This window comes from Apodemus sylvaticus, chromosome 12 (assembly GCF_947179515.1).
Source record: "Apodemus sylvaticus chromosome 12, mApoSyl1.1, whole genome shotgun sequence".
Classification (NCBI taxonomy): domain Eukaryota; kingdom Metazoa; phylum Chordata; class Mammalia; order Rodentia; family Muridae; genus Apodemus; species Apodemus sylvaticus.
Window position 1 is genome coordinate 32,565,578 of NC_067483.1, and position 26,689 is coordinate 32,592,266.

The following is a 26,689-nucleotide window of genomic DNA, read 5'->3' on the forward strand; positions in this document are numbered from 1 at the left end:
ATTTCAAAATGCTTGGCTTGTTCCAATATGCAAGGAAGCTCACTCAGAGGTTCCTGCAGTTTGGGAAGCTCTGTACAGATGGGGGTGGGGTGGGGTCTTGCAGGAGTGATTGTCCCACACTTTGGAAAGGGACTAGGCAGATGGCTTGGTTAGTGAAGTTCTTGTCATACAAGGATGAGAACCTGATATCAGATCCCCAGAACCTCCTCCCCAAAGCTGGGTGTGCAGTTTCAGTGCCAAAGAGGCAGAGGCAGAGGCAGAGGCAGAGGCAGAGGCAGAGGCAGAGGCAGAGGCAGAGGCAGAGGCAGAGGCAGAGGCAGAGGCAGAGGCAGAGGCAGAGGCAGAGGCAGAGGCAGAGGCAGAGGCAGAGGCAGAGGCAGAGGCAGAGGCAGAGGCTCACTAACCAAATTGATAGGTTCAAGATTCAAGGCAGAGACAGACCATGTCTCAAACAACATGGACAGGTCTGAGGAGTGACAGCAGAGGCTGACTTTTAGATTCCATAGGCACCAATACACATACATATGTGTGCACATATATATGTACGTATACACACACACAAATAAAATAATAAAATAAAACAGGAAGCGGGGAAGACATTCCTGGCATGTAAGGAAGAGCAGCCCCTCCTTTTATCAAACCTTGCTCCCAACATCCTGTTCCAGTAATTTGTCTGCCTGTTCTGTAGTTATCTGATGTACAGCCCCATCATGTTTTGTGTTTTATGAGCCCACGGCACTCATCAGCGCCGGTCTTCATGGTCAATGGGGAGACAGTCAGCGAATGCTCCTTCCCTTACCACCACCCACTCACTCTACCTCCATGACCAAATTCCAGCCAGCAAAGGATTTCCTTCCTGTTCTCTCTGAAGCTGACTTGCATGACAGGAGCCTTACCCTTTTCCCAATGAGCTTCCTGTCTTGCCACGTGTAGGAGGAGCCACTGGAGTACTCGCTGCAGGTGCTTGACAGCGACAGCTCGCTGCCGCTGCTGCTACAGCTGTTTCGAGGACAGAGGTGATCAGGGATGACAAACCCTGAGCCAGAGTGTTTCAAGGCAGGGGTTCCTGATTTTGCATTCTGGAGGTGTTCCTGAAAAAGCAGGACAGGGCTCAGCAAAGTATTGGCTTAAGAAGTAAACACCCAATGATCTTAGAGTAAGTGGTTAGAAGCTCAAGTTTGGGGGACCACATGGATCTTAGGCTCAGTGTGTGTGTGTGTGTGTGTGTGTGTGTGTGTGTGTGTAGGTGTGAGCATGTGTGTGGGGAGGGTTATGTGAGCATACATGCTCAAGTACAAACTTGTGGAAACTAAAGGACAACCTCAGGGTGTCTTTCCTTGGGATACCTATTTAAAGACCTCACTGGCCTAGAACTCACCAAGAAGACAGGCTTTCTGGCAAATGAGTGTCAGGGACCTGCTTCTGCCTTCCCACTACAGAGGCCACAAGCGTATGCCACAATGCCTAGTTTTTACTGTTATTTGTTTCTGGTTTTTAGTGTGAGCTTTTGGAGATCAAACTTCAAGTTTGGGAGGCAGGCATTTTAAGTACTGAGCTAAGTCGTGCTCCGTGCCCAGCCCCCCACCCCCCCCACCCCATAGCTCTGCATCACACTGAGTGGCTCCAGGAGGTGGTTCAGCTTTGCTAGCTATATTTTCCCTTTCCAATGCACTGCAAAGGTAAGACCGGGTATAAACCGCTAGCACGGTTGAGAGGGTTGTGAGGTTCCAGATAGGAAGCTTATGCTTATGTCTGATCTACAGAGGGTGTTCAGCTTATCTCAAGGTACCGTCATTATCACAACAGTGGATCCTCATTGTATCTACCCATACCGTAAGCGACCCAATCAATATCAAAACAAGACCCGGGCCCAAGGAGTACAGCTGGTGGGAGAATGTTTTGCTACTATATATGAGATCCAGGGTTCACTATCTTTCCAGCTTTGCAGAACAAAATGAAACAACAACAACACAACCAAATGTTCCAGATGGAAGAAGACACATTCTTGGCTATAGGACTCAAGGGCATCGGCATTAGACTTTAGCTGAATGGTACAAATCAGGTTCTATACTGCCACAAAATCACATTCTTGTGTTTATTTCTCCCAGAGGCCTCATTCGTTGAGTGGGCAATATCACTCCTCGATTCCCTTCTGGGGAGGGGGGAGGCTATTCTATGTCAGCTATCACCTATACCCCAGTTTATCTGTGCAGACTTGCAAGGTACCGTGAGCTGCAGGAAGGCACAAAGCGTAGGTGTCCCGTATCTCCATCAGAGGACTTCTCATGTCTGGTTGGCTGTGTGAATGCTAACAGCCCCCATACCTCACAGATAGGGACCTCACACAGAAGGCCAAAGTGGTTAGAATTTCTAGGGGCCCACATAAACCCCAGGCAACAGATAAAGTGGTAAACACCCACGTGCATCTCGACAGCCTCCTTGCAGGTGTAACAGATGAGGCTCCGCAGAGTGGACAGGCTAAATTAATTTAGCATCCTGATTCAGAGCTGGAGCTCTCCATTACCGTCTAATTCTGGCCTATCTTTAGAATGCCTTGTCTGAAACCTGCCAGTCGGGTGCTATCTGTCTCCATGCCACTTGCAGAGGTGTGAAGCCTCTTACTTATGCAATTTATTGACATTTTATGGGTGCCATTAGTACCTGAGTACTTATCACTGTCCTGCAAATGCAACTCTAAATGATGGTGAGAAACACCCCAGTCTGCTCTCTGCACCCCTGCCGGCAGGCAGCCATGATGAGAGAGTACGTGTGGTAAACCTTAAACCCTCACAGAGTACAGAGGGCACATTTAATTTTCTTGCTAATCAATAACTATAACACTCAATCATTTCATCTGCCTTGCTACAGATACTATATTTTTTGCTGCATAGTGATCTCTTTAAGTGATTGTTAAAAAAAAAATGCCAAGATTTTCTTCATATCCTATTTCTCCCTGCTAAAATTTGGAACTAAGAATCATGACAGGAGAAACTTGTCTCAAGATCCAGTTTTCAGCACTATCTATCAATGATGCCCTTATATATTGTTAGATGCAACTTAAAATAAGTCTATACTTGCTTCTTAACAGATATCTATAGTCAGTCAAAAGCTCTATTCGCTTTCTTTTTCTCAGATAGGGTTTCAAGCAACTGTTGATGGTTGGCCTTGAACTCACTATGTAGCAAAGTTTCTTTTATATGTGTATATATATATATATATATACATATATATATATTATCATATTTTATCTCAGTTAATCCTGATAACCAATCCTTATAAGGGAAGTATTATTTTTTTTTATTTTCTTTTTTTTATTCGATATATTTTTTATTTACATTTCAAATGATATCCCCTTTTCTGGTCCCCCACTCCCTGAAAGTCCCATCAGCCCCCTTCCCTTCCCCTGTTCTCCCACCCATCCCTTCCCACTTCCCCGTTCTGGTTTTGCCTTATACTGCTTCACTGAATCTTTCCAGAACAAACGGCCACTCCTCCGTTCTTCTTGTACCTCATTTGATGTGGATTATGTTTTGGGTATTCCAGTTTTCTAGGTTAATATCCGCTTATTAGTGAGTGCATACCATGATTGATCTTTTGAGACAGGGTTACCTCACTTAGTATGATGTTCTCTAGCTCCATCCATTTGTCTAAGAATTTCATGAATTCATTGTTTCTAATGGCTGAATAGGACTCCATTGTGTATATATACCACATTTTTTGCATCCATTCTTCTGTTGAGGGATACCTGGGTTCTTTCCAGCTTCTGGCTATTATAAATAGGGCTGCTATGAAAATAGTGGAGCATGTATCCTTATTACATGCTGGGGAATCCTCTGGGTATATGCCCAGGAGTGGTATAGCAGGATCTTCCAGAAGTGACGTGCCCAGTTTTCTGAGGAACCACCAGACTGATTTCCAGAGTGGTTGTACCAATTTGCAACCCCACCAGCAGTGGAGGAGTGTTCCTCTTTCTCCACATCCTCGCCAACACCTGCTGTCTCCTGAATTTTTAATCTTAGCCATTCTGACTGGTGTAAGGTGAAATCTCAGGGTTGTTTTGATTTGCATTTCCCTAATGACTAATGAAGTTGAGCATTTTTTAAGGTGTTTCTCTGCCATCCGAAGTTCTTCAGGTGAGAATACTTTGTTTAACTCTGTACCCCATTTTTTAATAGGGGTGTTTGGTTTGCTGGAGTCTAACTTCTTGAGTTCTTTGTATATATTGGATATTAGCCCTCTATCTGATGTAGGGTTGGTGAAGATCTTTTCCCAATTTGTTGGTTGCTGATTTGTCCTTTTGATGGTGTCCTTTGCCTTACAGAAACTTTGTAATTTTATGAGGTCCCATTTGTCAATTCTTGATCTTAGAGCACACACTATTGGTGATCTGTTCAGAAACTTCCCCCCTGTACTGATGTCCTCAAGGGTCTTCCCCAGTTTCTTTTCTATTAGCTTCAGAGTGTCTGGCTTTATGTGGAGGTCCTTGATCCATTTGGAGTTGAGCTTAGTACAGGGAGACAAGGATGGATCAATTCGCATTCTTCTGCATGCTGACCTCCAGTTGAACCAGCACCATTTACTGAAAAGGCTATCTTTTTTCAATTGGATGTTTTCAGCCTCTTTGTCGAGGATCAAGTGGCCATAGGTGTGTGGGTTCATTTCTGGATCTTCAGTCGTGTTCCATTGATCTGCCTGCCTGTCACTGTACCAGTACCATGCAGTTTTTAACACTATTGCTCTGTAGCATTGCTTGAGGTCAGGAATACTGATTCCCCCAGAATTTCTTTTGTTGTTGAGAATAGTTTTAGATATCCTGGGTTTGTTGTTATTCCAGATGAATTTGAGAATTGCTCTTTCTAACTCTATGAAGAATTGAGTTGGGATTTTGATGGGTATTGCGTTGAATCTGTATATTGCTTTTGGCAAAATGGCCATTTTAACTATATTAATCCTGCCGATCCATGAGCATGGGAGTTTTTTCCATTTTTTGAGGTCTTCTTCCATTTCCTTCTTCAGAGTCTTCAAGTTCTTGTCATACAGATCTTTCACATGTTTGGTAAGAGTCACCCCAAGGTACTTTATACTGTTTGTGGCTACTGTGAAGGGTGTCATTTCCCTAATTTCTTTCTCAGCCTGTAGCAAAGTTTCTTAATTACTTTGTGTTGTGACAAAATGCTTTGACAAAAGTGACTTATAGGGTAAATGGTTTATTTTGGCTGATAGTTTCAGAGTGCTACAGTCCATCATGGCAGGGAAGATGAGGAGCGAGGGGGTGGGGGAGTAGAAAGCTGGCTGGTCATGTTTTCATATTCAAGAGTGGGTGTAGGTTACACCTCTATGCCTTCCTCCATTGATTCTACCTCTGATGCCAAGGGGCCCAGTGAAAGTCTGTAAACATGATATTTTACAGACAGAGGCGAAAGAAAAAAATGTCTCCTGGGAATAATGGACCTCCCCGTATATTTAGAAGCAGACAAATCTCACTTGGCAATTTCTTAAACTCTCCTATTTGCTTATAGCTGAGACATGGCCTAACCAAGCAAATATAGATATGTTAGAATCCATCATATAACAAAAAATTCTGCTTTGCTTCAACCACTTATGTTATTATGGTAAAAAAGGCATTCCAGAAATTCCAGTCACAGGTTCTAGTCTACTACCTTTCAGGGCAGATGGTTTTACAAATAATAGCCCAGACTAAGAATATTTACATCTGAAAAATCTTATGAGGTCCCTGCTTACAGATGAGTATTTGGGCTAGGTAGAAAGAATTTACATTTGAATTGGTTCCCTAGCTACCTCCCTCCCATAAGTTAATCTGGTTCTGCCTGCTGACTCTTGATTTTGCTTACAGACAGGCTATCTCAGGCCCACCTGAATAGCAAGGGAAGCTTTATGAGGAATTGGCCTTTTGTGTTACAGGCCTCATGCAGAGAGCCCTTAAGGAAAACAACTTTTCTTAGCTTAACCAGGTTTGATTCAGGGATTCAAGATACAGTTTATACTTACTAACTCAGAGAGACTAAATTGAGTCAGAGAGAGAGAGAGCGAGAGAGAGAGAGAGAGAGAGAGAGAGAGAGAGAGAGAGAGAGAGGGAGGGAGAGAGAGAGAGAGAGCAGAGAGATAGACAGAGAGACAGTAGATACTTTTTATTTACAGAGAGAGACAACAGATTCTCTCTACCTGAGAAAGAGTCACTCGGAGGAGGAATGAGTTAGTTAATTCATCAAGCTACAGCCAGTTAGCTTTACCAGGCTAGAGGCTAGAGACTGCTAGCTGATCGCCCAGGGCCTACGATGGCCCCAAGCATGGTACAGAGAAGAATGCAACCAGCAGACTAGGCAAAAGGACTCTTAAAAGACAGCGGAAGCAAGATAGCTTCTCAAGTTCTACAATGTCTGTCGCCATTTTCTCCAGGAGGCTAGGCACGAAAACCATCCTTCTTCAGCTCCCCAGCCGGCATAACATCGAAACCAAGATGAAGAAGCAGTTTAGTCACATGGACCCTGGACTTTGGGTAAACACCCTGTATTGCTCGAGAAAGCCTTTTACAAATGTATATGATGCTTTATTCGAGATGTTGACTGGACTGGACTTTGAGAGATACCCGAGAAATACACTTAGATTTTAAACCACCTCTGTGGTCATGTCAGTTTGTCATGTTTCCGCCGGACCTGTGTCTTCCTGGACCAAGGAACCCTGGTTCTCCCACGGCAGACCCCCACACGGTCGGTAACATCTCCAGTGTTCCTGAACCTTCTAAAAGAGTGCCATCGGCTGGGAACCCATTGTTCAAACATGAATGCCTATTGGTGGGAGACACTTCACATCCAAACCACAACACCAAGGATGACTTTGAACTTCTGATCTTCCTACATCTAATTCTCAGGCTTAAAAGCATGCACTACCATGCTCAGTTTACATGGTGCTGGAGGTGGAACCCAGGGCTTTGTGTACTAGTACTCTACCAACTAAACAGTATTGATGCCTCTGCTAGTGTAGACATGTAGAATTCATCCCTATGTAAACTTCCAGAAATATCCCATTAGCATCTATTTGTACGTTAATGCTTTAAAGGTGTCAGTCTAGTCTTTTATGTATTGTTATGGGACTTATCTGGTGGCATTTGTTAAATAGAACAGCTTCTGCTCTAATAGATTTTACCTGCTCTCCAGCAAGCAACTGTGGCTGCATCTAGCCACATGACCTAGAGTTAAACACCTCCAATAGCTTTCCACATGGGTTCCGGTGACTTTTTCTTCTACTTTCTCCTAGGATACCAGAGTTTAGATGTTATTCCCTCTTCTGGCCCATCTATTCCTACACTCTCTGTCTAGCAAAAACACATCTATTTGTACAGCTCAACTCAATGCCTCGGCCTAAGAAAGCAGAAGCCTTTTTGCTCAGCCATTACTCATGTGCATACACCCATTTAGAGGATGGATTAAAGTGAAAAGAAATTAGAATGTAGAAGATGGGTAGACTTGAGAAAGAACTGCCAGCTCTCCCTTGGAGTTAACCTTGAGTGCCAAGAGAGATACTGTATAAGACACTTGAGGGAGCTGGGGAAAGTCAGCCTATGTAGTGGGAGAGATTAAACAAAGAGGTGTATTAAAACATGCTCTTTATGGGCACACAAATCATACGGGGGATCTTGTTCAATTGGAGCCTCTCATCTAGTACTTCCACCTGAGCACTTCCAATGCATGCAATAAAATTTGTAAGAACTGGAACTTCCCCTCATCTTATAGAATTGAAGGCTCTCTCCCTTCTAGACTCCATCACTGTCTGTACTATGATGCCATAGCTTTGTTAATACTCTGGAAATGGAAGGGAGTGACAGCTCTCTCTTCAGGATTCCAGAAGAATGCATGCAGTGACTATCCCTTCTACTGTTCTGCAAATTAAAGCCTATGGTTGAGAGCCTACAGCTATCCTACTAAAGTTCTTCTGAAAGGTAATTCTGTCTCAGCTTTATTTCCATGGACCCACCTTCATCTCTAGCACTGCTGGGGTGAACGGCCATAGAACATAGGTGTAGGCTGGTTAGAGAGGAATTCTCCACTAAAGGGAGGTAGAGCCAATCTTCCATTTGGGAAACTCCATCCTTACCTCACTTAATTTAAAAGGCATGCAGACGAGAATTCTACTGTCATGCTCTACAGCTGGCTCTCCTCTGATGTTTGCTCTTATCCACCAATCATTACCTGCTCTGCTTAACAGCTGTTCTGTGGTCAAGCACTTGACTTCTGGGGCCATTTATGAGGCTTGAAACCCTGCTCTTCCATATCCTTGCTCTTTGATTTTTGGGGAAAAGTTACTTAACCCCTCTGCACCCCAGTTCTCTTTTTGATCAGTAGAGGTCACTGAGATCTTGTTACATTAGGTAATTATGAAGGCTGATCAATCCCCAAGCATATGGTGGATTTTAGAATTTCTGCTTGTGGGCGCACACGCGCACGCATACACACACACACACATACACACACACACACATACACACACACACATGTTGAGGCTCTTCAACTAAACTGTAAACTTATAGACTTCCCCATCAAATAACCTTATTTTACATCTCTTTGCATATAAATCCTGAGATAGCTTTATTAGACAATAACCCAAACTTGGTACACAGTCTTCCTGGGGATAACTGACAGAAGTTTCTGGAAACACATTTCTTCATCTTCCTTCCTATGGTTATGGGTAAGCTATCTCCTGCCATGCACGTATTTCATGTGCCAGTCCCATTTCCTTTCTGCTCTCTGCAGATGCAATGTATACCACCTTGTCTACTATTCATGTAGTGATGCCTTCTACCATAACAGACTGTATCCCTGAGAAATGTGGGACCCAGTGAGCCATCTTGCCCTTAAGTTGCCATCTTGGTTATTTGTTACAGCAACAAGACATGTAAGTAAGTTTCCAAGCCCAAATCTTAGCCGTAATGTTACAATGTCCAATGAGGTGCAACATAGGGAGCCAACCAACCAGAGACCCCCAGGTGCAATGCATCCTACTAGTCACAGTTGTCAATAGAAGCTTATGGTGATGGTTATTAAATACTATTTTTGTGGAAAGTGAATATTGATTTGCAGCATTATCTTATTTACATCCATTTAATTGGTAAAATCCATTCCTTGCTCCTCTACAACTGTCTCTTTCAAATTCTATTCTAGACTACCAACTTGACTGGTTCATGGTCTCTGATATTCATAATATGAGAAATGCAAAATAAAAGCTATAGTTTCAATTTAATGATATATATAGAAACACAGAGACTGAAGCCAAGAATTTCTTTAATAAAAACTACAAATTTTCAAGATTCATAATCTTAAGGTCACAGTATAGATCAGGGGCTTTGAGGTCTTTGCAGATGTAGAAAATGACAGTATTTTACTGAAATGTCATTCCAATTTAACGAGAATATTTATATCAGATATGGAATATATTATCTGCAACTGACAAAATTATATGGCAAAATAGAAGTCTAGTTTTCCAGACTTGCTCCTGCCATTTTTAAACCTAATGTTTTTCAGTATGTATTTATATGGCTGTGTGTGTTTTTTTCCAATAACTCTTTTTAAGCCAGTGAAAGTTAAAAGCTATCATTGTTGAAGTTTTACCAAACAAGCACAGAGTTTACCCAAATGACAGGGGGAAAATGCAGAACCCATGAATTTTTAAAAGTTCATACATAATATATCATAAGAGAAGAAGAGATAACATGGGACATGGGCTTTAATAAAAAGCCCCTTGACCATTACTCAGAGACTCTGATGTGTAATCAATACCCAAAATGCTATCTTGGGGACCAAGCCAAAATTTACAATACTTTTGCAGAGAGTGACACTTCCTGATTACTCTAGCAACAGGGGAACACGTTATTGAATTTCAGAGAACACAAGAAAATACGGTGTTGCTTTCTGCCTGAGGATGCTTGAGAGGTGTATCTTGTGGTTTGCTTGTGACATCAGAGTTGATGGAAGTAAGAAAAAGACCAAACACTTCCATGAATACAGCTGGGAGACTCACATGCAGCTCAATATCTCCTTGACAGTGTCAGACTCTGAGAGCAGATCACCAGAAGAGCGAGCCATGACATGGGAGTGGCGTTTCTAAGGTAAAACCAAGCAGAGATGTCGGGTAGCATTACTTTACTTCTTTGTTTCAAAATCTGACTTGGGACCGATAGATTTCTACAGAGTTTGGTAGTTCCCATTAGGACAAAACCTGTCAGGGCCCACACAAGTCTGTTCTTGTTCTTCAGAGTTCTCTGTGTGTGTGCTTGTATTTGCAAGTTGCATTTTATAAACGACATTCACAATTTTACAATCTGACGGTTTGCCTAAGAAAATTCTTAGAAGAAAATAAAAAGATGCACTGGGTTGGGGAGATGACTCAGTCAGTAAAGTACTGCTGTACAAATGTGAAAACCTGTGTTTGAGCTTCAAGACTCATAAAATAGTCTTTGCCAGCGAAGAACATGCCAATTGATGACCCAATACCAAATAGTCAGCTCAAAAATGTACATAAAGTAACAGTTAACAGACTGAGTAGGTTGCACGGATATATTTTGGAAATATATTCACATATATAAACATATGTATACAATACCAATGTATTAATAGACAATTAATGAAAATGTCTATTATTTGACAGAGAGTATGGAAGGCTTGAAGAAAGGAAAGGAAAGGGGATAATGATGTAATTATATTAAAATTTCAAAAAATAAAATAAACTTTTTTAAAAATGACAGACAGACATGATCATGTATGCTTGCTACCACAGAGCTGGAAGCACAGAGTCCGGAGGAACACTGGGCCTCGTGGCAAGCCAGCCTAGCCTGCTTGGGTTATTTCCAGGCCAGTGGGAGACCATATATCAAAAAAACCTCAAAAAACAAAACAGAGAAAATCCAACCAACCAAAAAAATATATATCTCTTCTGTAGCAGGTTTCCCTCAGACTTTCAGTCACTCAGATACATTACAGATGTGTTGGCACATTGATAAGTATTAGGAACACCATCTATACCCTAATACATTTACTGGCTAGTGTGAAGATTAACTTTTAATACTCTCATTAAAAAAGTGAAAATAGTCACAAGGTTAATTTTATTATGTTCAGGCATGGTTAAAAATCTAAGCAAATAATAAAAGTGACCTTATATCTAAATGGTACTGATCTTAGGAAATCTTCCTTTGAATACATTTTAACTGAAAGTTATTAGCATCATCTGCTTGGAACAATTAATGTGAATAGAAAGTAATTGCATCAGGGACCTGGGGATTCAGAAGATTCTGTGCATTAATACTTAACGTGCTATTCAATTATATAGTGATTTTTTTTATATGTTTCAGTTTTGTTTGGGAGACCTGCTATAGTGAAGATATTTCACTATATCAATCTTTATACTAATTGCTAAGGCTTTCCAGTGGACACTAAATTTGATTTGTTTAATTGCAAATACAATAAAGACCACGATTTATGTGTCATGTTTTTGCCAGGCTAGTGGCATTTAAAAAATGATCTCTGTTATTCTGGTTTGTCTTGGTCATAACTTTGATAATTTCAGAGATCAAAAAATTCTGATCCTTTCAAGCATAGAGTGGACTTGTTGCATAGTGAGGCCGATCTAAGGGCTGGGAGATAACTCATGGAGTGAAAGGCCTGTAGCAACAGTGAGAAGTCCAGAGATTCCATCTTCAGCAACCACTTAAAGCTGCACATGGCAGCACATGCATTTATAATTCTATAATCCCGTAGTGAGATGGGAGATGGAGAAATCAGAATCTTCCATGGACAACTATCATGCCACACCTAGTGGTGAACAACAGGAGAACATGTCTCGAACAAGATAGAAGGTGAGGATCACCACCTGAGGTCATCCTCCAATCTCCACATGTAACCTGTCGAATGCATGTTTTCCTCAAATACACGTAAATCACAACACCTCCCACACATGAGGGAGAAGGGAATGAGGGAGGGAGGGAGGGAGGGAGGGAGGGAGGGAGAGAGGGAGAGAAAAGCAGGGAGAAGGAGAGGGAGAGGGAGAGAGAGTGTGCGTGCGTGTGTGTGTGTGTGTGTGTGTGTGTGTGTGTGTGTGTGTGAGAGAGAGAGAGAGAGAGAGAGAGTTTGAAAAATATCTTAGATTTTCTGCTATTAGGAAATGCTAGAGGACTGCAAGATTGGCCTTGCAGAGGTCACTTTGTCCCAGAAAATTGGCCATGTTGTCATAGGAAAAATAAATTCCAATAAAATGACCGTCTTCCATCTGTTTCTATTATCAGGGTAAATTTTCATGAGAATCCTGTACACTTGGTTAGCTAGGCACTCAATAAATCTTTGTAGGATACCTCTTGAACAATATATACTCTAGCAGGAATATACCTCATCGTAAAGTAATGTTAATAGTATTTTTTCCTGCTCCAGGTAGACTAGTTGTCCTTATCAGCTGAGTTTCAAATTTGTATTTGCTTGTTTGTTTCATATTTGTACCCATTTCCTCTCTGATTGTAGAGACACTTTCAAAATTTGCTGAAAGTTGCTATAAAAATTCAAAGTTTTTAAGACTACTAAGATTCCTATCAGTATTTAGCAAAATGATACAGTTTCTGCATGATTTTTATAACACCTTTCTCGAGTTCTTTCTGAGATCTAGGATTCCTTATTGTTAACTAATCAGAACCTGTCATAGTGTATTATGTTCAATAAGTAGCCAATTAATGCTCATTACAACCCAGAGAGAAAAGATGTTCTTAGACTTTCTCCATCCACGTACAGGTTTAAGAGATTGAGAGAGTGCCAAACGAATTATATTTTTAAGACTTAATGATACATTTATCAATATGCAAACAGCAGCAGCAGTTATGGGAAATGACATTAAACAAAAGAAATGATGATTTTTTTGAGTGGTAGATCATGTGATTTGAGGGAAGAGTCCTCTGTAGATTAGATAGCTGACTTCTCATTCAGTTCATGATTGTGCCTCGCTCTTTCTTCTCAGATATATGATGTCACCATTTAACATAGTGCATGAATATGTGTCTGTCAAAACCTACCCTCTTCAATGATGCACTGTGCTGCTGGTTTTTATCTAATTGATCAATCAATTCCCTTAAGCAACTTAAGGGGGAAAGATTTTTTTCTTTTGATACAAGTTCCTAGGTATAGCCCATTATGGTAGGGAAGTAAAGGAAGCAGGTGTGTGTGTGTGTGTGTGTGTGTGTTTGCAGTGAATATGCAGAAGAAAATGTATCACAGTGCAGGTGTGGAGATCTGAGGACAGTCTCACACTCTAGTCTTCTCCTTCCATTTGACGTGGGACAGGGTTTTCTGTACTTCGTGGCCCACACCAGTTCTTCCAGGGACTTGACTACCTCTCCTTCTCATCTCCCTGTAGGAGCATTGATATTACAGATGTGTCCAGCTTTATATGGGGTCTGAGGATTCAAACTCAGGTACTCATGCTTGCATGGCAAGTGCTTCATCCATTGAACCACCTCCTAAGACTCATGGGGAAATTTAACTAAAGCCATTTTCAGTGGGAGTAAGGCATAATGCCAGAATCCTCAACCTAATTATATGCATATTCTTATCACACTTACCTATATTTCACGTTCACTGTTAGTATCCCTCTAGACGGATGCATTCACTTATGTGAAACATGTTAAGTGTTAAATCTCTAACACAAGATTCCTAGATATAATTTGGTTTTAATATAAAGAATAACAAAGTCACATAAACAGAGGGAGAGGGAGAGGAAGGAAGAGGAAAAGAGAGAGGGATTCACATACTCCTGCTACCTTGATGTCCCCACTATAATGAATGTCCAGGTCACAGTCTGGCTGCTAACTGGATTACCCACACGCTTATGCTTAGTTCTCTTTCTTCTACAGCCCAGGACCACTGCCTAGGAAATGGTACCACTCAGTGCACTAGGCTCCTCTTTATCCATCAAGACAATCTCCTATAGAAATGTCCATAGACCAACCTGATAAAGACAATTACTCAATGAAGAATACTTTTATGAAGATATTTTAGGCTGTTTCAAGTATGCGGTTAATGCTGAACAGGACAATATATAGGTATTTATGTATATTTATATGTATGTATATGCATACACACAGTCATATATAACTATTTCAGCAGAGCAAATTGGGTTCTTAGACTACAAATTTCAGTTTGTTGCAATTAGATCAACAACAATCACTGTGTGCAGGAATGGGGGTGGGAAAGTTCTGGAAGAGGTAAAGTATATTCCAATTCATAGCAAAGACCCATTGCTTACACCAGCATAAATTAAGAAGTGTGACTCAAGGACCCAGCAATGTAAGGGCAGTTGGTATCTAAGTTGCATATCAGATCAGTGTGTGTGTGTGTGTGTGTGTGTGTGTGTGTGTGGTGTGTGTTCAGTAGTCTTCAGGCAGCCAGCCTTAGGCTCTGCAGAGGCCTGCATCTGGAAGACAAGATTTAGGGATGTTCTCTTTAACACTGTGCCAAGGACAGGTTGTCCTTTATCTGAGGGGATCAAGGTGAGTGCTCCCTTGAGAGTGGCAGGGACTTACTCTGCGGCTGTGTGGTTAATGATGGCTGTGGAGAGTGGAGATCAGAGCCAGCAGAGCGAGGCTGGAGGGCCAGAGTTTTCCATTATGTTTCTCCCATTATTTATCATGCTACAGTTTCTCAGATGCTCGCTGAAGGCTTATTGCATCTAGCAGAATTCTGCCTCTAGGTTTGGGCTCAGAACATGATGATGTCTTAACTTCAAGGTAGTGATTGCTAAGGCCAGGAAGACACCACGACTTTATTTAGTGGTTGAGGTGAGGTCAAAGCTGAGCTCTTCATCTGAGAAGTCTGGGGACACAGTGAAATGTGCTAGGTGAACCACAGAAAGAAAGTGATAAACAGCTTTCATTTTTATTGTTGTACTTCCTCAAGTTTGGAAAGGAGGGTGTGACATTTTCCCTGCTAGGATTTCAGAAGTTAATAGCTTTGCTTTAGAGTAAAACAAAGACAATAAAACAAAAGGTTATGTGGCCATGAGTTCCATTTCCTTATTCATATTCCTTAAGATAATTAATCTAACATTATAATCATGTGCACAGCTTCCCTCCTCTATTAAAAAGGAGCATCTGGGGCCACAGAGATGGCTCAGCAGACACAAGCATGATGATCCAAGTTTTGATCTCTAAAACCCATTCAGAAAGCCCAGCACAGGAGTGTATTCCTGTAATCCCAGGGCTGACCGATGGTCATAGAGAGGAGGATCCCTAGGACTTGCTGGCCTCTCAGTCTAACTAGTCCTTTCAGCTAGATCAGTGAGAGAACCACCCAGACAAAAATAGCACAGAGAGAGAAGCCCACCACACACACACACACACACACACACACACACACACACACCCCACAAATGCATATACACACATGTGCATACACATACACACATATGCACATATACACCCAATGTACCCACACATACACACATTAAAAACAGTTAAGAATAAAAACTAAGGTAGAACAGTAAAGAGCAACATTTCTATGTCAACTTATGATTACCACATATGTATACATGGGCAAGGCAATCCACATGCACACATGCATGTGCCACACTCAAAGACAAATATCCACACATAAGCATGAATGCATTGGAATAACAGACTCCACAAACATGGATATTAGGTTCAACAACAGAAGACAGATACAAATATTCTTTAAGGGTTTTATTTTTTCTTATTTTAAATTGTGTGTATGTGTTCTACCTGATCTTCCTGGATCTGGTGTTATAAGCACATGTGTGTGCTGGGAACTAAACTCAGGTCCTCTGCAAGAGCAGTCAGGGCTCTTAACTGCTGAACCATCTCTCCAGTTCTACAAATAATATGTTTAACCTGTTTATCATCTCACCACCTGGAATTTATCTAACTTGGTGAAAGCTATAATTATCCAAAGTTCAACTGTGGTTCTTCTGCTTTATGTTTGCCAAAGTTGCTCTTTTCATCCTTTTCTGGAGGAAAAATCAGTTGGAAGAGAGGGCTTTTTCTTCCACTTTTTGGCTTCGTGTTGTAATTACAAAGTGAGATGGCCAGCTCATGAATAAGAACTTGGTATCAAGCTTACTTTACCCACCAGCTTCCCCTTAATACCTCTCTCAATATGATTTCGATGGTCTCTTCATTGTCAACTTAATGGGATGGAGAATCATCATGGGAACACACTTCTGGGTGTGCTCACGTGGGTGTCTCAAAAAAAAAAATCTGTTTAATGGAGAAGCCCCACTCTAACTCCGAGTCGCAACATCCCATAGGCTGAGACTCTGGACTGATAATTTAAAAAAGAGAAAGCCTGCTGAGTACTAGCACTCACCACTCTGTGGTCCCTGATGGCTGTAATGTGACCAGTGGCCTTCTGCTCTAATCATTGTGCCTTCTTAACTGCAATGGGACTAGTGCACTCCAAAACTGTGAGCCACGACAAACCCTCCCTTCCTCGAGTTGCTTTTGTTAAGTATTTTTGAAACAGCAATGAGAACAGTAAGTCATAATGGAGACACTTTGGAAGAAAGTGGAGAGGAAATTTGAGGATTCGGTGATTCCCCTGAGATCTATGCAACACCCCCCCCCCAAACACACACATCATACACACTCTTCTTACCATGGCTTAGCACCTGTCCCACCAGCAGGAACACAGCTCAACTCCCTGCTGCTACCTCTGTCTACACAGCTGTTCCTTACCTGCTCCTGCCTCTGTCTTGCTGCTCTGCTGTGTACCATAGACTTCTGTGCCTGCCCTGTCCCTGTCTCTGTGTGACTAGGTGGCTACCCATTTGGACCTGAACTCGCTTACTGGCTCACGCTTCCTTACCTCTAGGGACCTGGATCGTGAATTGATTTCTTTTTAAGTACTTTTTCTTTTCTAATTTAATCAATTATAATTATAATCAATTATTATAGCATCTGTGTGTTTGTGTGTGCCTTCTAGGTGGACATATGTGTCATAGTCCATAAGTAGAAGTCAGGACAATTGGTCAGACATTGGTCCACTCCTTCAACCACCTGGGTCCGAGGAGATCAGACCTGATGGTAAATACCCTTACCACCAGCATTTTTACTGGCCTCTTCATGATGGCTGGTAAAAATGGACTTGCATTCACTTCAGAGAGCAGATCCAACCTCCCTGCTCTAGCCTAGCTTCTAGGGGCCCTATTTCTATTCCTCTGACTGAGTCCTACGCTGATGCTATACACAGTGTTTTCCTAGCCTCTCATCCCACATAACAGGGACAAACCGGGGAGAGAGGTCTTAGAAACATTCTCTAAGTATCTTTTGATATTGCCAACATCCCAAAGTGTCCCATTGCCTGTACGAACTAGAAAATATCTGTGTGCTCCATTTAAGGGAAAGTGTTTCCAATATGGCTGTGGATCAGATACAGCTTGATGGAGACACTTTTGTTCCTTCTGTAGGGTAATAGAGCAATTTTCATAGTTATGTGTAAGAACTTGCTCAAAAGTAAGCTCAATAAAATTATCCCAAATAGCTTAGCCTGAGGAGTATAATTTCTGTATGGAAGCTTTACTTATCAAACAATCTTCCCTATTAAACACACACACACACACACACACCACACACACACACACAGAACATAAACAAAAGCCCTCACACTTTTGACTCTCATACTAGACTCACAGTTTTTGCCCTTCTCAAAAATATAATTTTCACCAGCCCATTTGAAATTCCATAAAGAGTGATGCAGATTCTCGGGCTAGCATTCATAGGTTTTGGTTCTAATACCTTAAGAATTTATTATAAAACTGAATATTGCATAACTTTGTGTTATATAACAGAGTATTTATATGGTCATTTCTTAGACTCACAAGAATTTGAGCCCAGGACGGAAAAATCATTTTTGGTAAATGTTGATGTTTAATTAATTATGCCTTTCTTTCCTTTTTGGGATATAGAGAAAAAAAAAACACATTATCTGACCTTGCTGTCTTGCTGACAGATGCAGAGGAAATGTCTTTGAAACGTTCTTCAGAAAGACATTTAATGAAAATAACCAATCATGGTGCGATCTCACTTGAGTCTAATTTTTATAATTATTTTTTTAGGTCTATCACAATAATTCTTACTTCAATATTCTTTTTCCCTAGCATTTCTTCCTCTGCGACGGCCCATCGTCAGTGAGGACTCGTCTTACTTTGGACAGTGCCTTGGTTCGTGCTGTTATTTTCCCTTGTCCTTTTCTACTTCTTTGGGATTCCCGTTATAAAATGCTTTTGAACACAATTAATTCCACAGCTATATTCAAAACCCTTCTTCAAGGTTCCCCACTCCCCATGACAATGAGATCATCTAGAGGCTGCCTAAGAGTGGCGCCTTCGGTGGCTACAAAGTTTCTCTGAGGGGAGCATAGGTGAGACAAATGAGAACAGAAGGATTTCCCGTTGGGAACGTCTGCTCATCGGTGCATCAGGAAACATTGATGGAGCCCCCCACTGTGTATAGAATCCTGATGATAAGCTATAGGAGATGAAAAGAGGGTCACTAGTTCATTTTTGAGATCAATGAAGTGCCCAAAATGCACAGATGAGGAAAAGAATGCTAAAGAATTCTACAGGAATAACAAGCAAAATGTTATGGCAGAGGGGCTAGGCTGAGGTCTGGTGGGAACAGTGCTTACTTAGCATGCAGGAAGCCCAGTGTAGGACCCTGGCATGCATGGCATAGACTATGTATGGTGGTATATATCCATCATCTCACCACTTGGCAGGCAGAGGCAGGGGAATCAGAAATTCAAAGTCATTCTCAGCTACATAGTGTTGGAGGCCAATCTGAGCTATAGGAAATCCTATGTCACAAAGAAATAATGGTGGGTAATATTTGGGGAAGTGACAGAGACTGGGGTGGGGAGGGGTGCTTGCAGTGTGTTAGCAGCACAGGCTAGAGTGTGGCAGGAAATAACTCTGTATAGCAACATTGTGCAATCTCCTGTATCTCCTTGGTGCAGAATCTGCTCTGTATCTCTGTATCTCCTTGTCAAGGGCTTTTTTAGACACATTATCGCCTCACAGGACAGTGTCTAAGAAACATGATGGCGGTTGGGCCTTCCATGTGACAGGTAGATCAGACCTGTGGGAAGATGAGCAGTCACTTCCTGAAGGTGGCTCAGGCTTGCCCTGGGTCATTCCTAAGTGTCCCTTTTGTCTCTGGCTGTGAAGCAGCTCAGAAGGAGGAAGTGACTCAGTGCAGCCTGAACTTAATTCTAGGATCTAAGAGATACAGAAATGCCTCAAATTTCCATTTTTTATCGCTAATTACTTTAACAGGTCTTTAATAAGTGCCTCCCAATTGCCCCTGCTGTTCTGTAAAATTATCTACACTGCTTTTTTTGGCATTTTTAATCATGTTTTAGTTTCAGAAGTTCTAACTCTCCAGAAGCTTTCTGCTTTTTATATTCAGGGAGTTGGATTTCTCTTCTAATTTCACTAAGCGACGCAGATTAGAAGGAGGGGAAAAAGAACAAATGTTTTTCTTTTTCTTTTTTTTCAGGATCTAATGGAAACCACACTGAGAGTCCCTGGAGTTTAATGTACCATTTATTAGGAAGAAATAAGTTACCTTCTGCTCTGAGGAGGAAAGAGATCCTGTATGAAGTCTTTGCCTGAATTTACCTTTATGAAGGGGCCAAGTTAGTATGTGGAATAAGTCGTTACCTTAGTTTTTAGGGAACAGGAAGCTAACATGCAGAGCCAAGGAAGTTTTCCAAAGTTTTAGGGCCGTGTCTGTTCCAGGCAGAAGAACCTTGGGGCCTCTTCTCTGGGATCTGTTTTCCTGTCTCAGACTAAAGGCTTCCTTCAGTGTCCCACTTCCCCTCTCCCATAGCAGAAGGGTATTAACGACCCCACTGGGATCTTTTACAAAGCAAGTCTCATAAAAGTTGCTTATTTCTGCCTAAAATGCTAAGCTTATGTTTCAGATCCATTCCCATCGATGAATTGTGTTGTCATGGTGATTTTATTTTCTGCCTAAATGATTTAAAACTGTTATTTTCAACCCCACCTTTTGGGGGAAGCAACTGATCCTAGAGTTGAAATGTCTTGCAGAATGGAGGTCTCATAACTAGTACTCGAAGCCCTGGAAGCCTGATTACAGAGTTCATGCTTGTAATTTTACTCAATTAAATTTACTTAATGATGGTTTGTCAAGGACAATTTACTAAAATAACAATATAAATTAATTAGACAATGAAATGGACTGCACGAAATTAAGGAAATATCTTCAAAATCCAATATATCTTTGCTGTCTGGACTCAAGCACAAGTCATCCATTTAATAAAACATATTTTACTGCTGTTTTACTACCATTAGTGTTATATTACTATTGCCTGACAATGTTTTTATGTGCATTTATCAATTATGTCTAAAGTGATTTTGTCATTTGCATACATGCATATATAATGTTGATCCCCTTCCTCTTCCCAACATGTCAATGAACTTCCATGTCTTTCGTGTGTGACTCAATTAGATGTCATTACTGCTGCTTTCAGAGGTGTGAGCAAATAGTGATTTACAGAAACATAGGCAATTTACCAGCATCCACATCATTGAAGAAAATGTCCCCTTCCCTAGTAACTGTACATTATGACTGGTTTTTACTGGCTGTTATTTCATTCTTAAATTTCTCCATTTTTTTTCTCTCAAGGAAACACAATTTTGTTTGCACAGGTGGACATAACTGGAACAGAAAACTAAGTTGAAGATCAGCGAACCCTTAAAGAGAGTGCTCCCTGAATGCTAGGTATGTAAGTTTTCATAAAACTTTTTCTCATTAAATCTTTACAGTGACCCTTTCCTGTAGAAAATGTCATTGCCTCCACTAGTCAGATAAGAACAATGAAGACAAAAGAGTGTTTCTATAGTCTGAGGTCAAGGGTTTGAGACTGTCATGACCTGCTCCCCATAACGCCACATTCTCTGCCCCTTGACTGCCCTATCCAGGCTTTATGTAATCCTTTACTGCGACTACACTGTGCAGGGATAACATGGTCCCTGGCACCTGAAACTCAAGGACAGCACTCTGACTAGCTCCTCCCAGGGCAGTGGGGCATAGAAAGCTTTATCAAGGGCTTCTCTGGAGCTCTTCTCTTGGCAGTCATAGTTAAATGTTAGCTTAGCTGAGATGTTCCATACAAGTACAAGAGGAAACCATCCAACATTCTGACAGGAGAGGAAGAGGTGCTCTTCAGGTCCTGCCCATTCCTTCCTGGAGAATGGCCCCTGCTCAGCAAAGGCTAACAGCTGGGGAAAGGAAAATCATTGTGCTTTGAAGGTGTGGCCAGTGAAGATTTATCATGCCCGAGGGGATATCTCAAACCCAAGCACATGGACAACACTATGTGGTATGAGTTCTAAGCTGGAGGGGGGACGTGAAGGGTGGATATGATCATATTTCCTTGTATATGTGTATGAAATTCTCAAAAATAAAGAGAAATATTTTTTTATAAGGACATAAAATGAATATGAGACAAGACAGCTGTTTCAGCTGATAGAAGACAGTATCAAACCCCAAGTGGTTTATAACAAAAATAAGTTAATTCTCTAGGCCACACGATTTGATCACACCAAGATTATACTGTTTGTCTGAGCTGCCTCCTGGTTCACTGTGGGCACCTTCTTATTGTAATCCTCCCAGACAGAAAGGCTGCTCCCTGTGGCTTCTTTTAAAAGGCATCAAGCCACCTCTTAAGTTCTAACCACCTCCTGTAATTGCCTCCCAAATGCTCCAACAATGATCCCACCGCACATGGGTTATATATTTTTTTAATTGAGACAGGATATTACATATTTAAAATTTTACGTATTATATTTCTAATGTGTCTCTGAGCCTGACCTTGAACTTCTGGTCTTCCTGCCTCTAGGTCCCTAGTCCTGGGATCAGAGGCAAGTGTGACCCACCATCCAGTTATGCACTCCTGGTGATTAAAAGCAGAGCTGTGTGCATGCTAGGCAAGCACTCTACCAGCTGAGCTGGGCATCCCAGCCTCAAGTCAAAATATCACCAAGAATTTGGGGGCACAGGCACATCTAGATTTTACAAAGACTGAAAGATGAAAGAAAGGTCTTACTAGGCAATTCTAGGATGAGGTTGAAAGGTGAGTAACATCTTAACATTTTCTGCAAAAAATTCAGCAAGACTGCAGAAATGATTATGGGGATGTGAATATGGGGATATACCTCTGAGGACGATAACTCGTGTTAGGTTACACTGTAAACCAGTAAAGAGGACGGGCTGGGATGTGGCTCAACTACTCTCCTAAATACCTGCTTTCCCCTCTAAACCTTATCCTTCCCAACTGTTCTCTGATGATGAAGCAGGCTGTGGCTTTTCATTATCCTTCCATAGGCATCAACCAAAAAGTCTAGAGCAGTGCTTCTCCACCTTCTTTTATTTTTTTAAAGATTTATTATTATATCTAAGTACACTGTAGCTGTCTTCAGACATACCAGAAGAGGGTGTCAGATCTCATTACAAATGGTTGTGAGCCACCATGTGGTTGCTGGGATTTGAACTCAGGACCTTTGGAAGAGCAGTCAGTGCCCTTAACCACTGAGCCATCTCTCAAGTCCCACTTCCCCGCCTTCTTAATGCTGTGACCCTTTAATACAGTTCCTCATGTTGTGCTGACCCCAGCCATATTATCTCGTTGCTACTTCATGACTACAGTCTTGTTCTTGTTGTGAATCATAATGTGAGTATCAGACATGCCACCCTTAAAGGGGTTGAGATGCACAGGTTAAGAACCACTGATCTAGAAGAAGTGACTTCACAGGGATTTTACTGGGCATTTAAATAATATTTACTCCCTCTTGTTATCTTTCTTCCTTAAAAGAGAGGCAGAGCATACAATCCTTGGTCTTCAATTATACTGTAAGCTTGAATTACACAAACACGCACAAGCTCTGAAGACGTGTATTCTCTGATTCTAACGTGATGTAAGAATTCCCAGCAGTGCCCAAGGGTCCTATGTAACAACCATGTGCTGAGAAGCCGAATGCCAAGAAGTGCAGAGAGGCTGGTCAAGGGTGTTAAGTGCAGCTAGAGAGAAGGTGGCGGCTCTGGTATGTGCTCACATGTAGGCTCTGGTATGTGCTCACATGTAGGGTGGCTATGCATAGCGTGTGCTATGCTGTTGCCTGTTCCACAAGCTGGAAGAAATTGTTTCAAAGGATTTCACTCCAGAGACATGAGACAGGTTTAGAAGGTAGGTGGGCTTCCTCTGATTTGAACACTGCATGATGCATGAACATATAAAAATATCATAGGAATATGTGCACAGACACAAGTAAGATTTTGTTGGTTAAAAAATGAAAGGCCATCAAAAACGGAAGATAGGAAGAAAGGACAGGACAGATGAGAGAAGGAGGGGGAGGAGTAGAGGGATGAGGAAGAAAAGGGGAGAATAAAGAGGAAGAAGAGGAAGAAGAGGAGGACAGGAAGAAGAGAAACAGCAAGAGGATGTCGAGGGAGAAGGGAGAGAAAGTCTCTTTTTGTCAGGTGGCATTAGCTGCTGAAGTCCCCCTCACCTGACAGCATATGTGCTGACACACACGGCCACACTGGCTAAGTGCTCAGTGAAAGTCCCTCTTCACACTAAGATGATTCACACTAAGCTGATCATGATCAGGATTTTAAAGCACTACTACTTGCTTAGCAGACTTCAGTGGTTAAACTCCGCATTATGGTTTCCCTGTAGTTCTGCTCCCAAGGTAATTTTTTAAATCCACTGTGCCTTTACCCCCATGGTAAGAAATGCCTTATGATATTATAAACAAGCAGTTGAAAATTGTTATTTATGTGGCTTCCTAATAGCAATTTGAAATATAGGGCATGGAATTACTAGCATACAATACCGCTCAATATTAACAGTGGGAAGGGTAATATGTAAAACAGGCATTAAAGGATTAGCTGAGAAATATGTTTCAGGAAGCTAAATCATTTCTTGGCAAACAACAGCTTCTCACCGTTGTGTAGGTCTCATGTTAAGTGGTCTGATTTTTGTATTTTTCTATTATTTGCAAAGTAGATTTTTGTATTTTCTATTATTTGCAAAGTAGATTTTTTTTTTTTTGCAAAGAGTATTTAAATCTCAAATTCACAATTTTTTCAGGTTCATCAGGGTATACTGAGACAGAAAGGGTGCCAGGCTTTAAACTCAGATGGCTTGGAATTCCCAGCTAACCATCCTTCCAGTGATTCCACCATCACGCCATAAGTAGAACAAGTGCATGAACATGATGTTTCAGAAGCCTGCTGCTAGAAAAGCACTTGTGATTGCATCATCAGAAATCAGTCAAGGGCTAGGGAGATGACTCCAGGGGAGAGTGTTTGCTCTGCAAGCATGAAGGCATTAGTTCCTACCTCTAGCACCCAAGTCTTCGCAGCAGCACATGCCTGCAACCCTAAAAGGTGATGGTAGATGAGAAGGGAGGCAAAGAGAAGGAAGATAATGGGAGGAGGAGGAGGAGGAGGAGGAGGAGGAGGAGGAGGAGGAGGAGGAGGAGGAGGAAGAAGAAGAGGAGGAGGAGGAGGAGGAGGAGGAAGAGGAGAAGGGGGAGGAGGAGGGCAAGGAGGAGCCCTGGAGCTCAATAGCCATCCAATTTAGTCAAACTGATGAACTCCAGGTTCAGTGACAGACTCTGTCTCAAAAACAACAAAGTGGGCATCAAGTGAGGAAAGACCCTAAAAACTCATCTCCAACCTCTACATGGACACACTATCACACATAAGCAACCAACACAGTCTCACGCTTACACACAAATTCAGCAAACACACCTATTGTCTACAAGGCATAATCCATCTCTGCTGTTTTTCTTAAGAATCTACAAGTATACAGCAGTTAATTCCCATCACACTGGTCTGGAGTTAGTAAACACTGTGTTTGTGAACCAGGCATGGGGGAAGGTCAAAAGGGAAATTCCTAATCCCCAAAGGGTGGAAATCATGAAGTATTAAGCAGATATTCAATGCATAAATATAAATAACATAATCTCTCCATTTTCTTCTGAGACAGTTGCTGGCTACCATAATCCTAAAATTATTCCATACTCACAAATCCCCAAAGATTTATTAATTTTCATAAACTGCTTTGATGGAAACTTCTCTCGAAGATGCACAGTAATCTTTCTCTGAGCTCTTCTTTCATGGGCAGCGTTTCCAACCTCAGAGGCTGCTGAAAGTGAGTTCTTATTTTTCAAAGGAATTGGTTATGGATCTATAAATAACTATTACAAAGAAATGAGCCCAGAGAGAAAATAAACTGCTCTCAGACTTATTTTAACAACTATGAGAAATTAAAATTCCCAAGAAGTAATTAAGGTGATAAAATTAAGGCTCTGGCTTGAATGCTTGCTGGTAATCAGCTGGGTTTAAAGACAATAGTGTTCTGTCTCGGGCTAAGTGGTGAAGCTTATAAATATTTCTCCTTGATTGCTTTGTGTTAATGGTTCCAGGGTCTTCAGATGTTTCTTACATATATCTTTATTGTAATTTTCAGCTATTTGATCTGAGGAAGCAAATTTCTTTTCCTAAATTTTATTCTGGTTTTGGTTTTCCAAGAAATAGTCTCATGTATACCAGACTAGACTCCATGTAAACAAGCAGCAGAAGGAGAGTTAAACTCAATTCTCCTGCGTTGACCTCGCCAGTCTAGGTTACAAGCATGCAACCATGCTTGGCTTATGTGGTACTGGGGCTTAAACTCAGGACCAAGTGTGTGCTAGCGCAGCACTGTACCAATTAAGCCATAGCCTTTAACTCAGATGCATCAAACTTTACTCACTCTGTAAAGGGACTTACTTATTCTGTGAATTACTTATTCAAAAGCCAAATGATTGATTCACAGTTACCCAGTGTTTAAATGGGTCACCGTGTTAAATCTCAGGTCAACAACCATGGCTTCTTTCACTGTACTACCATGAACTGGAATTCAGTGGTTCCCAGCCCTACATTAGTATGACATATTTTAAACACTGAGAATAATAACAACAAAGTGAGATTTGAAAGATTCAATCTAAATCCAGAGCTTAGCTTCACAAATTCACCGGCATCCACATTTGTGACACCCATGACCAGAAAACTGGGGGAGACACGTGACCTTGGGCATTATCATGTTAGGTTTCAATCGCAGCTTTGTATAATGAGGACAAGCTCCTTCTTCTTCCTTTGGGAGCAGCAAGAGCAATACTGGCTTATAGGAGCGTGTTGAAGATTTGAAGTTCAAGCAAGAACTCTGGTATTTCAAAAGCTGGGAGGAGTCATGTAGCTAAGGTACCGGGAGTATATCGGATCCTTGAAAAAAAAATGCTGGCTATTTTAAGGACCATCAGCATCATTTGAGTGCAGAGCCCTATGTACAGAAGTCCAACAGAACAAGAGTAGAGTATTAACAACAGGGCACTCCAATATCCCCACATGAAATGCACAGATTATATACACATGAATCCAGCCCTCATTATAGTCAGATGCAATTTTATTAGAACCATAACCCACAATGATAAGCTTACTTAGCATAAAATAGACTTTAGACTGAACATAAAGGCTATGTGTGTGCATCATGTATGTGCACACATGTGTGGAGGAGCGAGGTAGACACTGCATATTTTCTACTGTCAGTCTCTACCTTATCAC

General features: G+C 41.5%; 1 protein-coding gene across 1 annotated transcript in view; it reads right to left on the bottom strand.

The window, feature by feature from the left end:
* Window positions 1–26,689, bottom strand: part of Nckap5 (NCK associated protein 5) — a gene marked incomplete at its 5' end in the record, with an annotated part of 602,587 nt that overhangs the window by 126,460 nt on the left and 449,438 nt on the right. The window contains one exon of the mRNA XM_052201054.1: window positions 897–1,091. Within this exon, the coding sequence (XP_052057014.1) occupies window positions 897–1,091 (195 nt within the window). The remainder of the gene's footprint in view (window positions 1–896; window positions 1,092–26,689) is intronic.